At 38.7% G+C, this 16,041-nt stretch overlaps 1 protein-coding gene across 1 annotated transcript in view; it reads left to right on the forward strand.

The window, feature by feature from the left end:
• Positions 1 to 15,642, forward strand: part of mpv17 (mitochondrial inner membrane protein MPV17) — a 67,621-nt gene extending 51,979 nt beyond the window's left edge. The window contains exons 6-8 of the mRNA XM_067983776.1: positions 6,287 to 6,319; positions 8,862 to 8,914; positions 11,776 to 15,642. Of these exons, the coding sequence (XP_067839877.1) occupies positions 6,287 to 6,319; positions 8,862 to 8,914; positions 11,776 to 11,845 (156 nt within the window). The 3' untranslated portion in view covers positions 11,846 to 15,642. The remainder of the gene's footprint in view (positions 1 to 6,286; positions 6,320 to 8,861; positions 8,915 to 11,775) is intronic.
• The last annotated feature ends 399 nt before the right edge of the window (positions 15,643 to 16,041 follow it).

Here is a 16,041-nt window from a genome sequence, read left to right on the forward strand (position 1 = left end):
GCAATACTGGGAGGTGATTCTGGGCTTTAGCCATCCTGGGATTTGGCAGCAGTTGGGTAGGGACATGTCAAACCCATCTCTCCTCACCTCCAACGACAAATACAAGGAGCTCATGAACTCCTTCATCACTGAAATCAAAGCCATCTGTTCAGCTGCCCCTGCTGCTCACCTCCCCCCAGGCTTCTCCATGTCTTATCCCTGAACCCGGATCTTTCGCTCCCAACTCTTCCCATGCCCTCCCTGAGCTCATCTCATCCCCAAGACCCACCTTTTGCTCCCTTCATCCCATTTTCACTAAACTGCTGACCACCCAACTTCCCATCCTGGCCTCCATGCTAGCTGATATTGTAAATAATTCCCTCTCCTCGGGTACTGTCCCCCTCGCTTTCAAAACTGTTAATAGCACTTCCCACTCAAAAACCCCACCCTCGACCCCTCTGTCCTTGCAAACTACCACCTCATCTTTAAATCTCCCTTTTCTCCTTGATGTGTTAATTGCCCTCCTCTCCCCCACAGATCCGTGCCCATCTTTCCTGCACTTCCCTGTTTGAATTTCTCCAGTCAGGTTTCTATCCCTGCCACAGCACTGAAACAGCCCCATATAACACTTTCCGTGATTGTGACCATGATGCGCTATCCCTCTTCACCCTCCTTGATCTCTGTGCAACCTTTGACATGATCGACCACACCATCCTCATTCAACACTCTCCATAAACTTCAGCTCATCCAAAATTCTGAAGCTAATGTCCACTTCGCACCAGTCCTGCTAGCCCTTCACCCTATTGACCTACATTGGCTCCTGGTCTCCCAATGCCTCAAATTTAAAATTTTCATCCTCATTCTCTATTTTTGGGTCTCTCTTTTTCTGTCTCTGTTTTTATTATTATTTATAGTTAAATAACAAAACATACCCAATTTAGGAACCAGTGAAGTAGAGTTGGTTGAAGCATAGTAGTTTGTCTGCAGTACAAGCTTAGGAGGTAGGAGAAGCAGAACTGAATCAATATAGCACCACCACTAGTGTGACAAGTTTATATCGATACTTTCCATTATAAATGTAGACATAAGAATTTGGAGTGGATAAAGTTGCTGGGAAGTGTATGCAGTGTCATTTTTAAAAATATATTATAGATATCTATCTGGCAATATTCATTTTTCATTTCAAAAAGGAATTGGATATATACTTGAAAAGGAAAAATTTGCTATAGGGTAAGATCAGGGGAGCGGGACTAATTGGATAGCTCTTTTTCAAAGAGTCGCCACAGGCGCGATGGCACGAATTGCTTCCTTCTGTACTATATCATCCTATGATTTGTTCATGGTCCACAAACAAACAAAATGTTGCCATCATCTCACAGGAGCAAAGTCAACTAGGAATTGTGTTTAAGAAATTGATGCCATTTGCTGCCATTTTGAGTTAGGTGATTTTCCTTCACTTTGTTATATATAAGAACCCTTTGTGAACCACATCCCTAGTATTTTTCTTTTATTGTCAACGACTTGTCACCCTTGCATACCAAGAAAAAAAAGTTACTTGTGGTGATGGCCCTTTTTTTAAAAAACCAATGCAGTTTAAAAATCAGTGTAATTTTTTTTACTTCTGTTAGTACTTCCATTTTCTAATTAATTCAGTTCCGGTTGATGCAGCCTAGGTGTCTGGTCAATGCCAGCTCCTGGTTTAAAATTTTATGTCAAACATCATTGTCCACTGCCTTTTCCCCGTGTTTCCCAGTGCTCACGCTATCTTCAGATATTGCATTACATTTGAGCCTGTCTTTCACAGCAGTAGTCACTGACCTTGGTTAGATTGTCTATAGAGGGGGGTAGGGGTGAGGCTGATTCCTTCCAGCAATACTCAAAACATGTCTCTTGGCAGGTCAACAAGTGTTTATTGTGGACAGATGCTGGCATCCTAAATAAAAAAGAAAATGTGGGTGATAAATTTGATTTTGTCTGCATTTTATCACTTGTGTGTCACTGTTCTCTGATATGTTTTTGTGATCTGTGCTTTACTTTTATAAAAATTAGTTGGGGTAGGAAATGGTTTTTTTTTTAAAAAATGGAACAGTGAGAGGGTAAGGAAGAAAAAGGCCTCGCACCACAGAAAAAGCTGGAGGAGACAGGAATATGGGAAAAATAAAATTGAACAGTGTTAAGAGGAGGTCAGGAATGGCTGAGCGGGGCAGAGAAGAAGGTTGGAAATGGCGATAAGTGACCGGGAGATCACACAGCATTATAAAAGCTGAAGATTGACCATGAAATTGCAGGGCAAAACAGGAGGCTGTGAACAGCTGAGTGGTGCACAGGAGTTGGCTGCAAAGGGTGGAAGAGATGAGCGATTGCAGGGCACAGAAGAAGGTTGCAAATGGCTGAAAAACACAGGCCAAAGCTGAGCATGACAGAAAAAAATGGGGGGGGGAGCGGGGGGAGTAGGAGACATAGGCAGTCTGGTACCAGAGGCTGAGGAGTGGGCAAAGGAACAGGACTAGAGGGTGAGGAGGCCAAAGGACGGGAGCTGGGAGAGGGGAATAAGGAGGCCGACAACTACAGTAACAGCTGAATACTTGTGTTGAAAATTTCGATAAGAAATGTTTACATATGCAGTTTCAATTCGAAATGTTATAAAGGCATTATGAAAAACTCTGACAACAGGATGTCTGCTCATAAAAAAAGACTTTAATAGTGTACTAGTTGATCATCCATCTTGCTGCACATGGGAGTAGCTTCAGGTGAAACAGGATAATTGAACCACGGTGCACAGGTAATTTAGTCCCCATTTTAAAGTCATACATTCTGTCCTTTATTTTTATTTAATATTGTAATAGGAAGGATAGGGAAACTGGTAGAGGGGGAGGAGTAGCCTTCGTGATTAAGGATAAAATTACTTCAATGATGAGAGGATATAACGAGCGGTAAGCAGGCAGTGGAGACTTTATGGGTAGAATTAAGAAATAGAAAAGGATTCAAGACTGTAGTGGGAGTTGTGTATAGGCCCTCTGGTAGCAGCTGTGAAGTGGCAGAATGTATAAATAGAGATTAGACAAGCATGTAGCAAAGGCAGAGTGGTTTTAATGGGAGATTTTAACTTTCATATTGATTGGGATAAGCAGACGAGCTCATGTCAGAAAGGTAGCGAATTTCTTGTGTGTTCAGGACAGCTTTCTGCAATACGTCCTAGAACCAATAAGGGGGCAGGCCATATTAGATTTAATAATGAGCAATGAGCCAGATTTAGTTAACAGCCTAACGGTGCGTGAACATTTATCTAATAACAATCATAATATGATCGGGTTCAACTTTGTTTGAAAGGGAGAAACCCGTATCAGCTACTAAGGTTCTAAATTTAGGTAAGACCGACTTCAGTGGGATGAGACAGAGACTGTCTACAGTAAACTGGGCAAATCTGTTAATGAGTAAAACAACAGAAGTTCAGTGGGAGGTGTTCAAAAAAGAATTTAACGTGCCTCAGAACCAGTTTATACCCCTAAGGGGCAAGAGCTCTACTTGCCAAAAAAACAGCCATGAATGACGAGGTAAAGAAAAACATACAAAAATGCAAAAAATAGCACAGATCCTGGCGACTGGGAGAGATACATTGAAAAGCAAAGGATGACATAACAGATAGTGAGAGCTACAAAAAGGGTGTATGAAAAGAAACTTGCAAGGAATATCAACCCCAACACATTTTTACAATTCTATTAGGAAAAAGGGGATGGTCAAGAGTAATTTGGGCCCCTTAAAAACTGATAATTGTGATATTGTAAATGAAAATAAGGAAATGGCGGACACGTTAAATAATTACTTTTGCCTCAGTATGTACAGTAGAGGAAGAGGATAGCATGCTGGACACCCCAAAGAAATTAATTTTGAATCAGGGATTGGGAATCACCATAATTGACGTAAGCAAATTAACAGTAATGAAGAAAATAATGGCACTAACAGAGTAGCAAATTCCCAGGACCAGATAGTTTCCATCCCAGGGTTTTAAAGGAAATAGGTGAGAACATTGCAGATGCCCTAACTATCATCTTCCAAAGTTCTCTCGATTCAGGAACTGTTCCTTTTAGATTTTAAAGTTGCACAGGTCACTCTGCTATTTAACAAAGGTGAGAGGGGGAAATGACGGAATTATAGACCAGTTAGCCTAATATCTGTTGTTGGGAAATTACTAGTGTCTATAATTAAGGATAGAGTGACTGAACATCTTGAAAATTTTCAGCTGATCAGAGAGAGCCAGTATGGATCTGTAAAGGGTAGGTCACGCCTGATGAACCTGATTGAATTTTTTGAAGAGGTGACAAAAGTAGTGGACAGGGGAATGTCTATGAATGTCATAAGAGACTAAGCTAAAGTTGAAGCTCTTGGAATTGAGGACAAATTATTGACCTGATTAGGAAATTGGCTGAGCGGCAGGAGAGAGAAAGTAGGGATAATGGGCAGGTACTCAAATTGACAGGATGTGACTAGTGGGATCTATGTTGGGGCCTCAACTATTCACTATTTATTAACGACTTAGATGACGGGATAGAGGGCCACATGTTCAAGTTTGCCGATGACACAAAGATAGGCGGCGTTGCAAGCAGTGTAGATGGAAGCATAAAATTAGAGATATTAATAGATTACGTGAATGGGCAAAACTGTGGTAAATGGATTTCAAAGTAGGGAAGTGTGAGCTCATCCACTTTGGACCTTAAAAAGGATAGATCAGAGTATTTTCTAAATGGTGAAAAGCTTGAAAATTTGGAGATCCAAAGAGAATTAGGGGTCCATGTCGATAGATCATTAAAATGTCATGGACTGGTACAGAAAATAATCAAAAAGGCTAATGGAATGCTGACCTTTATATCTAGAGGACTAGAATACAAGGGGGTAGAAGTTATGCTGCAGCTATACAAAGCCCTGGTTAGACCGAACCTGGAGTACTGTGTTCAGTTCTGGGCACCGCACCTTAGGAAGGATATATTGGCCTTGGAGGGAGTGCAGCATAGATTTACTAGAATGATACCTGGACTCCAAGGACTAAATTACGAGGAGAGATTACACAAACTAGGGTTGTATTCCCTGGAATTTAGAAGATTAAGGGGTGATTTGATCGAAGTTTTCAAGATATTAAGGGGAACTGATAGGGTAGATAGAGAGAAACTATTTCTGCTGGTTTGGGAGTCTAGGACTAGGGAACATAGCCTAAAAATTAGAGCCAGGACTTTCAGGAGTGAAGTTAGGAAACACTTCAACATGTAAAGGGTGGTAGAAGTTTGAAACTCTTCCGCAAATGGCAGTTGATGTTAGCTCAATTGTTAATTTTAAATCTGAGTTTGATAGATTTTTGTTAACCAAAGGTATTGAGGGATATCGGGCTAAAGCGGATATATGGAGTTAGGTCACAGATCAGCCATGATCTCACTGAATAGCGGAACAGGCTCGAGGGGCTAAATGGCTTACTCCTGTTCCTATGTTCCCTATTTTGATTTAATATAGTTAAATAGCAAAAATTATGGCAATTTGAGAAGTAGAGTGGGTTGCAATATAGGCATTTCCCTGCAGGACAGGCTGAGTAGCTGGGGGATGTGAAACTGAGGTGCTGTGGTGCCACTACTGGTGGAAGAGTACAATTACAAAATGATACATTTGCATAAGTTGTTTCCCTAATAAATGTGAACATAGGAAATTATAATGGAAAGAGATGACAGGAAGTGAGATAAATGACCAGATAATCTGTTTTAGTGATGTTGGTTGAGGGATAAATATTGGCCAGGACATTGGGAGAACTCCCCTCCTCTTCGAAGAGTGTTGTGGAATCTTTTGTATCCACCTGAGAGGGCAAACAGACCTTGGTTTAAAGTCTCATATGAAAGATGGCACCTCCAACAGTGCAGCATTCCCTCAGCACTGCACTGTCAGCCTAGGTTATATGCTCAAGTCTCTTGGAGTGGGGCATGAACCCATGACTTGTGGTGAGAGTTCTACCACTAAGCCACGGCTGACACAGCAGTTCAAAGTCTGCTTGTTCTCTATAGATTTTCATAACACTAGTGTGCACATGTACAGTTAATGAATTTTCTTACAGCAATGTGTGTTCCACTTGTAGAGAGGTACCTAAGTTAGCATTAATGTTCAACTAAATGTCTTTTTGCTTTCATTTCATATGTATCAACTTTTATTAATGTTTGCCTTTTATGATTATACCCAAAGGTTTGCACAATTTAATGAATAAGTTATGGTAACTAAGATTTAATCTGAAATCTTACCGATTGACTTAGACTATATTTATTTGTTCTCTTTTCAGGATTATAAAAATGCATTGATAACAAACTATTATGTAAGTAATAGTATCCATTTATATTATTGTGTTGGGTATTTAAGTGGTAGTATGATCAACTCAGCAATGTAGCTCAAAACAGTGCCAGCCTCAGTCACTACCTTTTCATCCTTGAATCTGGAATTTCAGTTCTGCTTGGAAATGATAGAGTCTCAGGGTAGACCATTGAGTATCTGAGCAATTCTGGATTCAGAATGCTATACGTCTGCATCTAGCCACAATAATAGACCCAAGTCCACTACATCACATAACAACAAAAATGTACCAACCATGAACATCAGCCTAATCCTAGAAAGATGTCTTGTTGGAAGCATAAAGCTCCCCTTTTGAAGAAGGGTGCGACACTTGAAACATTGACTTGAGTTCTTTCAATAGATACAGCCTAACTTGCTGAGTGTTTACAACGTTTTCTGTTTTTGTTCCATCTGGTTAAGGTCCCCTTTCATCTAACTGAAATTAGCTAAATTCCAGTTCAACACCTTTTATGAATTTAATTTGATAATGGCCACTATTTCTCAAGTATTCACCTATCTATAGGGGCATAGGAAAAGAGGAACAGAAGTAGGCCATTTAGCCCCTCGAGTCTGTCACAGGACATCCAATGAGATCATGGCTAATTCCATATACCCGCCTTAGCCCCATATCCCTTAATACTTTTAGTTAACAAGAATCTATCACACTCAGATTTAAAATTAACAATTGAGCTAGCATCAACTGCTGTTTGTTGAAGAGAGATCCAAACTTCTACCACCCTTTGCGTGTAGAAATGTTTCCTAACTTCACTCCTGAAAGTCCTGGCTCTAATTTTTAAGCTATGTTCCCCAGTCCTGGACTCGCCAACCAGTGGAAATAGTTTCTCTCTATCAGTTCCCCTTGAATATCTTAAACTTTGACCAAATCACCACTTAATCTTCTAAATTCCAGGGAATACAACCCTAGTTTGTGTAATCTCTTGTAATTTAATCCTTGGAGTCCAGTTATCATTCTAGTAAATCTATCCTGCACTCTCTCCAAGGCCAATATATCCTTCCTAAGGTGTGGTGCCCAGAACTGAATACAGTACCCCAGGTGTGGCCTAACCAGGGCTTTGTATAGCTGTAGCATAACTTCTATTCCCTTGTATTCTAGTCCTCTAGATATAAGGGCCAACATACAGGTTGCTTTCTTGTCCTCCTTCATTTCCCACAACCGGATCTAACACTGTATCTCCTTGGTGGACATGCAGTCTACTCATTAAGGAACCTGTCCTGGATGCATTCCAAGAACCCCATTCCATTTAACCACAGCATGTATCTTATTCCAGTCTACGTTATGATAATTAAAGTCTCCCATCATTATAATACTGTTACCACTGCGAATCTCTCAATTGCATACAGACCTCATCCTCAATTCTTTCCCACTTTTTGGTGATCTATAATGTACTTCCAGAATGGTAACAAATTCCAGACCCAGACAGACTCTTTCTGAACACCACCATTAATAAAAATTATCTTTTATTTGGCTGTAATGTTTTCCTTAATTTATACGATTCCCCTTTTTTCCTTCTTTATCTCTCCTGCCTATTATAGCTGTTTATTTCCCAGTTTTGCACTGGCTGAAGCCAAATTTCTGTCAAAGCTTTGTTAATATTCTCTCCTTTTACTGAAGTTTGAGAAAAATGTTGATATAAGTATGGTGTCATGCATGTCATTTTATTATTCTTTACAGTGTGTAAAACCTCAATATATAATAGATATTGAAAATAAACTGAGATGATCCTACTTTTTTCAGAAATCTTAGTCCAAGTCTTAACTTATTTTGCAGATAATTCTGTAGAGGAGGCCCTGCCCAGTACTTTGATCTCTGCTATACTTTTTTAAAAACTGGACTTGAAAAGTATAGGTGGTAATTTCTGTTTGGTTGGCGGCCATTAGCTGACTTTGCCAATTAGTGTGATGGAATCAGGCCCTCCTCTGGCCATAACGTAAGCTTGAGTTTTCATTGTTTCTTTGAATTTTGTTTTTTTTAACCTAGAAATCCAATGTCAGCATCAAACACTCCCAGAGCAGGTATATCACGGTAGATGCAGAACAAAACTACTCTACCCAGAAAATGTACCTCAGCTCCAACTTCAGTACAGTACCACCCCATTGCATCAGTCTGACATTTGTCAATTTCCCCCACAAGCCATCCTGTGGCCTTTTGAGTGAGATTGTCAATCAGTGTCAAATTAAGGCCAATTTTATGCTATAGACCCATGCCCAGTACAGAATTGAAATTCGTTACTGCATCTAAATATATTTCTTCCAATAAAATCCAATGTAAGGCTTCTGTTCATACAAAGACTACTGCTGTTAAGGTCAACTCAAATATCTCTACTTTGAAATTGTTACAGTTGAAAAGGGCAAGATATTGTATAATCATCATATTGCATAATAATTTGATAATTTTCTCAACAGAAGACATCCACATGATTTTGTTTTCAGCTATACAAGTTAAAATCTAGTCTTGTTACTTTTTTGTAAAAGTTGTAAAACTAACTTTTTCTTCTGCTCTTTTAAAGATCTGGCCAGCTGCACAAATGTTAAATTTCTACTTTATACCACTTGCACACAGGTAAAAAAAAGTGTTAATTATTTTTTGAGTTTATTCATCAAACAAAAAAAATGTAAGTTCTGCCGAGGTAGCAAGAGGCAATGGTGATGATTTTCTGGTCTGAGTGAGCCCCTGATGTAAAGGATGCCTGCTGCTAGGAGCTGACTGGTTGTCAGGCAGGATTTGCTGTGCTGCTGTAGGTTTTGAAAATCCTGCAGCTGCACTTTAAATGGGAAGGTGCACTCTGCTGGTATATCTGGGTTCTAGGATAACAACGGATGTGGGCTGTCTACCTCTGGTGCAACCTCCCCCGCCTGGCATCGTTCCTTTGCTCCTCTACCTCTTCTTCCTCCCCCTAATAACAAATAGAAAAGTATTTCCTTAGGAATAGCCATGGTCCAAATGGTAATGGTAATCAGGCAGCTGGGCACAGACAGTTGGCAGAATTCTGCCCCTCAATTTAATTTCCATGGCATAAACTACTGGAAAATTGCCTTTAAACAAAATCTCACTGAAGCACAGGGAGAATATTTTCAACCCAGCTAGATGCTGATCTACAGGATTTTCTGTTGATTGTTCTACACTAGTGCAACTGCAGTCATTTCTGGGTCTGAGAACTTCTACCCAACTGAACATTTTTTTTAACAGTAGAAACCAGAAAATACACGGCATAAGATGCACAAATAATTTTTTGCGCCTTCCCTGGAATATTCCTCAAGATCACTAAAATTATTTATAATAGTAACCAGGATTTTCTCTAACTTGCCCAATCAGCCAGGAAAAATGCACAGTGCAGCAAGACACTGAAAGAAAAGTTAGGCTCTCATCTCCAGAGATAATTACAATGTTCTTTGACAATCTATTGTTAAAAGGTTTTTCTGTAATACTCTAATATTGTGGAGTTTTCACAGTGTTGCTCATTGGTCCATCCCGACTGAGTGACACCCTGAACCAATCAGATCTATACAGTCAACTCCACAAAAGCACAAGGGCAGCCATATATATCAGAAATTCTCTTCATCCTGTTCTTTGATTTTATTTTACTCTCTGCCTACGCTTCTCATTATTTTTGCCCTACTTCCACATTTTTTTAATGATTTACTTCACTATTCACTATTTGTAAATTATTTTTCCCCTCCCCTCCATTTCAGATTCTGCTGGCACCATTTTTCATTGACACAATGGGTTCTCTCTTCTGTCCCACTTTATCCTATTTAATTTATTCTTTCTAACTTTTTTATAACTAAAACTAAATTTAAGATATTTTATTTGTCCTTTTTTTCCTTTCGTCTGGCTTGTACACTCTATTTTGGAAGCGGCAGCAACTTTCAAAATGGAGAATTTTTATTGTTTGACCAGTTGTACTTTGGGCAATCTTTGTTGCAGTTTTACACACAAAGCACAGAATGGGGTCTGTCAACAAATAGTTCATTACAAACCTGAGAAGCCAACATCATCCCTACAAGTAAGCTTTCCCACAATCCGGGAGGGTTAATATATCAAGAGCATGGATTCGGCTCCTTCATACTGTCTGGGGCAGTAACCCTTTGAAGCCATCCTAGATTTGGTTCTTTAAATCAACTTAAATTGGCAGAACAGAATTTAAAAAATTGCAATTCTTAAAAAATCAAAAACTCAGATGATCCAGGTTTTGAAAATCCCTCCAACAGGACAGATCATTGATTCTACCTGTTTGCCTTCTTTAGCATTATACATTTTTTAATGTTGAAGTTACATCCTGTAATGATGAAGATAACTATTCACATTAACAGTTCACATTTAGAGGAAATTGTTCTCCATAACTATATTACATCTAAAGGTCTTGTTTCTCTTCACTGATGTAATGTTCAGAACTGCTTGAACTGATTTGTGAGAGATGAATCATTGAAGTGAGGCCCTAACGATTATTATATAAAGTTAACCGAGCGTCCTGATTAACATGTCTTTCCCTTTAGCTGACACAAGCTGTGTATATTTTGGAGATTCCAATAGTAGTTCTAAGCTACAAGTGAAAGGAATCCATAAAATATACAAAATGTAACTGGAAAGTATTTCAGTAAGTAAGAACTCATTTTAATGCATCTCAAAATATCCATAAAAGGAATGAAGGTTAGGTTGGGAGCAGTGTGCAATGAATGTTTAGTCTTGCATAACTATGAAAATGTTATTAAACTAATTAATCGTAGAATTGTTTTTCATATTGTCACTTTCTGGAAGATACATTTTTTTTAATGTTTTTCTTTGTTTCATCTATTGACCATTCACCAAGATTATCGATGGACAGCGACATTCCATGACTCCACTGGTCCCACTGTGGACTAGCCACAGGGAGATGTGCAAGAACAGCCTAGGGATGGCACTCGTGAGAGGTGGCATCTTGCTCTGCTTGGTGTACACAGCACCCATGAATTCAAAAGCTCATTAGCACAGGAAATTAAACCTTTATCCGCCATTGCTGCGATGCTGCATGTTGGCGCACTTATGCACCCTGCACCGCTGGGCCCATCTGTCAGATCTAAAATATTTAGTATGTGTATAATTCTAAGTGAAGGGCATACGAAGAAACCAGTTTACATTGTCCTTCCTCGCTGCTATAGAAGTAAAGAATTGCTTTCACAGATATAAATTACACTGGCACAATGTGTTCAGTTCCTGTGTATCATAGAATAACCACTGTGGTCCAGCAAGTTACTATTTGATAGCAAATTAATTTCCCAGGCACCTTTTTTATATTACCTGAATGATTTTTGACTTGACTAATTGAAGCAAAAATTTTAAAAAACTAAAATTTGTTTCGTGATGAATAACAGCTAACAAATACAAATGACATAAATTGTTAAGTATTTCCGTCACTCACAATTGTTTTTTTTATTTTAACACAGGTTGGCTGTTGTTCAGATTGTTGCTCTGATGTGGAATACCTACCTTTCATGGATGGCAAACAAAGTGTGATAGATTTATCTGAGTAATCGCTGTACTTCAGTTCTGTGGCAAAAGACTGATGGATTTTCTGAACCATTTGACATGACCTTTCTATATACTGAAACTCTAACATTATAGTGTAATTCTGTTATAATTGTTAGGCTATGTTGGGAGATTCACATTGCCGTGTCATTGGATTTAGCTTTGTTTACATTATGCCATCAATGTCCTACGATGAAATAGCAATTCCTCTCTTCCCCACCGCCACCCCCCCCCCCCCCCCCCACCAACCAACCTCAGACGTCAGGAAAGCAGTTACTAATATGAATGAAACTGTTAACAGTTGGTAAGGAAAAAGCTGGCAAACTTTACTGAGACCTGAACTTCCTGAAAAACTTCTGCAGAAGTTTATCACGGCAAAAAATATTGAAAGTGCACCAAATAATTCTGTGAAACTAGGTTTCAGTTCAGTTTACATATATCTGCATTGTGGGTTGAACTACAAGTTTTATATACTCACATCTGTTTTGGACCAATTTGAAAAATTAACTGAGTATTCATAGTCATTCATTGTTTTATGCAATATTTTCAATATGCTTTTTTCCTTTCTTGCCCCCATTTATGAAAAATAGCTAGCATCGGATTAAAAGTAGTTGGTTACCCAGGGTAGTAGGATGTTGGCAATTAGTAACTGGTGTTTTATAATAGATGCAACATCACTGAGGACATTTTAAAAGAGGGGCAAAATTATACTAACATAATGCACATATTTTGAAGAATACAAATAGAGGAATAAAGTATATTGGATAGTTATATTAAAATAATTTTTAATCTCTGATAAAATTGAAAACTGACATCAATGAAACGTTTGGATTTTTTAAAGAAATATTTGGTTTAACCATTTATGCTTAACAGCTATTTTAAATTGTAAAGTCTGTGCTCCTCATTTTCTTAATTTTACTTCTTTTCTGTAAACACCCTTTGTTCAAGCTATCTATCCATGCTATTGTTGCAGAACTTCCCAGCCAATGGATAACTTCATTTGATAGCATCAACACCACACCTTGGTTAGCGTTATTAGAGTCACTCTTGAACATCGTGGACCATATTCCTTCCCAGGAGAAACATAAGGAAAATATGAATTGGCCAGGGTTTGAATGGTTAAGAGGTTCTAATTAAGAGTCAAACATACTTTAACGATGTAACTACTGGATCAGCACAACCATGTGAAGATTCTAATAGCCAAGCACAATAGCTCATCTTAAAGAAAAGGATTTAAAACAAAACTAATGCTTGAAGTAAAATGCTACCTCATTTAAAAGAAACTAGTATAATATCAGTTTATAGTGAGGCCTTAATGAGTGTTAAGCTATACGTCATAATGTACAGAATTTTCACTGTTGCATTTGGTTATTCAGTACTGGAATTAATCGCACAATTGTCATTCCTTGTTACTAATCTAAAATTATGTCTTGAAGTCCATTATTGAACTTGGTTTGGCTGCTGCACTGACATTGTAATTTTATTGAACTGTGGCAAATATTACAGGCTAATTTTTGGCTATTCCTGAAATGAGAATTTCACTAACGTTTTACTTCTATCAATACATTCATCTCAGTGAATGGACTCTTAACATTTCAGAATGCTGGAGTACTAATAAATTAGTCAGTACGTTTAAGCTGGGACAAAACACAGGCAAGTGTTGTAAAACTGCTTATACTTATCTGGACCTATTAATAATCTATTTTTGTTCATGTACTTAAAGTAAAGATTTTAGTTTACTTCAAAGTATTATATTGATGCAACTAGATAATTAGCTTATGATGAAGATAAAAAGGAAAAACTGAATCCTGGAAAGTGTGGAATAAAAACAGAAAATATTGGAAATGCACATCATATCTATAAAGATTTAAAAAGAGAAAAAGGGTTCTCGACCCAAATTATTAACCCACTTTTTCTCTTTTCGGATGCTGTCAGACCTGCTGTAGTTGTCAAACATTTTCTGTTTTTAAGCTCGTTTATGGTGGGCCACCAATTAAGGGGCAAAGGGAGTGGATGCACCAAAGGCCAGTGTTGAAGGAACGCAGAGTTCTCAGGATTGTAGGGCTGGAGGAGGTTACAGAGACGGGAAGGGACAAGGCCATGGAGGGATTTGAATACCAGGATGAGAATTTTAAATTGCAGGGGTTGGGGGTCCAGAAGCCAATGTAAGTCTGCGAGCATGGGAAAGATGGACAAGCGGGACTTGGTGTGGGATAGGAAACAGGCAGCAGTGTTTTGGATGAGTGGAAGGCAGGTTTTGGATGAGTGGAAGGCAGGTTTTGAAAGATTGTATTGAAGGCTACAGAGAGAACAAGGAGGATGAAGAGGAATAATGCACCACAGTCAGTCAGTTTTGTTTTGATTGTAGTTAGATCTATTTCAGTGCTGTGGTAGGGTCAAACTCTGGAGGGATTCAAACGGAGTTGTGGGAGAGATGGGCACAGATCTGGGAGGTGACCAGAAGCTTCAGGACTTTGGAGCAGAAATAGAGGTCAGGGACAGGGTGGTAGTTTCCAAGGACAGAGGGGTTGAGGGTAAGTTTTGTTGGGGTGGTCGGGTATGACGATGGTTTGGAAAGGGAGGGGGATGATGTTTGAGGAGGCGGATACAATATCGGCTAAGAAGTTAGGTGCTCAAGAGTTTATTGGGTAAGGGGTCAAAGGAGCAGAAGGTAGGACTCTGATGAGAAGGGGGGGTGGTGGGAGATGGGAAGAAACTAGAAAGAGACTAGGATTCAGGGCTAGAGTGGGAGGAGAACTGACGGGGGGGTGGGGGGGGTGCTTGGCTTAATGCACAAGGGGAACATGAAATTACAAAAATCAGCCTTCAGGAATACTCAAGATTCATGTTATGGTCCTATTTTCTTAAACCTAGAGTTGCGTTGTTCATATGATCTTATAATTTTCCTCGGGGATCACAATTTGTCTCAAGTTTGAGGATGTCTAGTTTAACTTAATAGCACTAAGTTACAGGATTGATGCAGTGCTATTCCACAACTATACTTTGGCCGTGTTAATTTTGTAATGAATGTGGTGAGTCTGCATCACAAAATTGAACAAAATGCATATAGTTAAATAAATAAGAAAAAGTTGCTGTTTTTATATAGTTTTGTTTTCTTAATCACTACACATATTAAATGTCTTTAATGTTTTTAAAACCTCAATAATAGATGTCATTGCTTTCAGCAGACCTGGGTTTGTTAAATTTAACCCTTATTTGTATCTCTAATGACTCTTGATCATTTTACTTAACAACATTTTATTTACTGTATTTCTATTGTTTTGCCAATTTTCTCTCCTCCTACTCCTCTCCTAAAGTCATTGACTCAATGCCAGGTCACAGTGCCACAGGTGACTGCTGCCCTCCTGTGTCACACCCATGTGTCCTTTCTTCCTGTATGAGCCTCAGGCAGATTATCGCTGATGTCCAGAAACATCCACCTTCCAGCCGAGGTCACTGGATGTGATCAGGAACTGGAACCCTGCCTGATATTTCCTCTCGGGCCTAGATGTCCCTTTCATAAAGCATCTATTGCCATAGAGTGAGATCGGCTAACTCATTGTAGATCAGAGACTGAAACTGGGACCATTTACTAAACATTTTATTCTTAACAGTAATCATTTTATTACAGTTTGGAAAGCAATAAAGAAGTTTAAATGATTTTACATTCAGTTAGTTAGCGTGATCTATTTTAATTTGAAATATACCAAGCCAGTTTGGATTGTGATGTTCAGAGGATATTTTTGGGGCTGTTTGGTTACAAATCAACATGTCACTGTCAAATAAAAACAACCTTTTATGGTAAAAGCCAGAGATTGAATCGTTAATTTCCACCTGATAGTATTTGAGCTTTAAAACACATTTATCTTTCTTTAAGCACTTCGGGAAAGTGAGACCATCTGCTAAATGTTCACTTAACGTTACTGTTCTCTGTCAGTGGTGACTTTTTAGAAAATTATTTTCTGAAATTTACTGGTACAATATGTACAGAAATGGCAATCTAATGGTTTGTGTTTTTCACTGTGAATACTACAACAAAACTGAGCTAAAAGTCTTAATTGAGAGCCAACCGGGCCTCTGAAGGCACGACTGTTCCCACATGAATTATCTGACACTGTCTTTATCTTTATATTCATCTGACAAAAAGCATAACTTCTGGGGCCTGATTTTGAATGTTAGTCATT

Source organism: Heptranchias perlo, chromosome 5, assembly GCF_035084215.1.
Source record: "Heptranchias perlo isolate sHepPer1 chromosome 5, sHepPer1.hap1, whole genome shotgun sequence".
NCBI classification, from domain to species: domain Eukaryota; kingdom Metazoa; phylum Chordata; class Chondrichthyes; order Hexanchiformes; family Hexanchidae; genus Heptranchias; species Heptranchias perlo.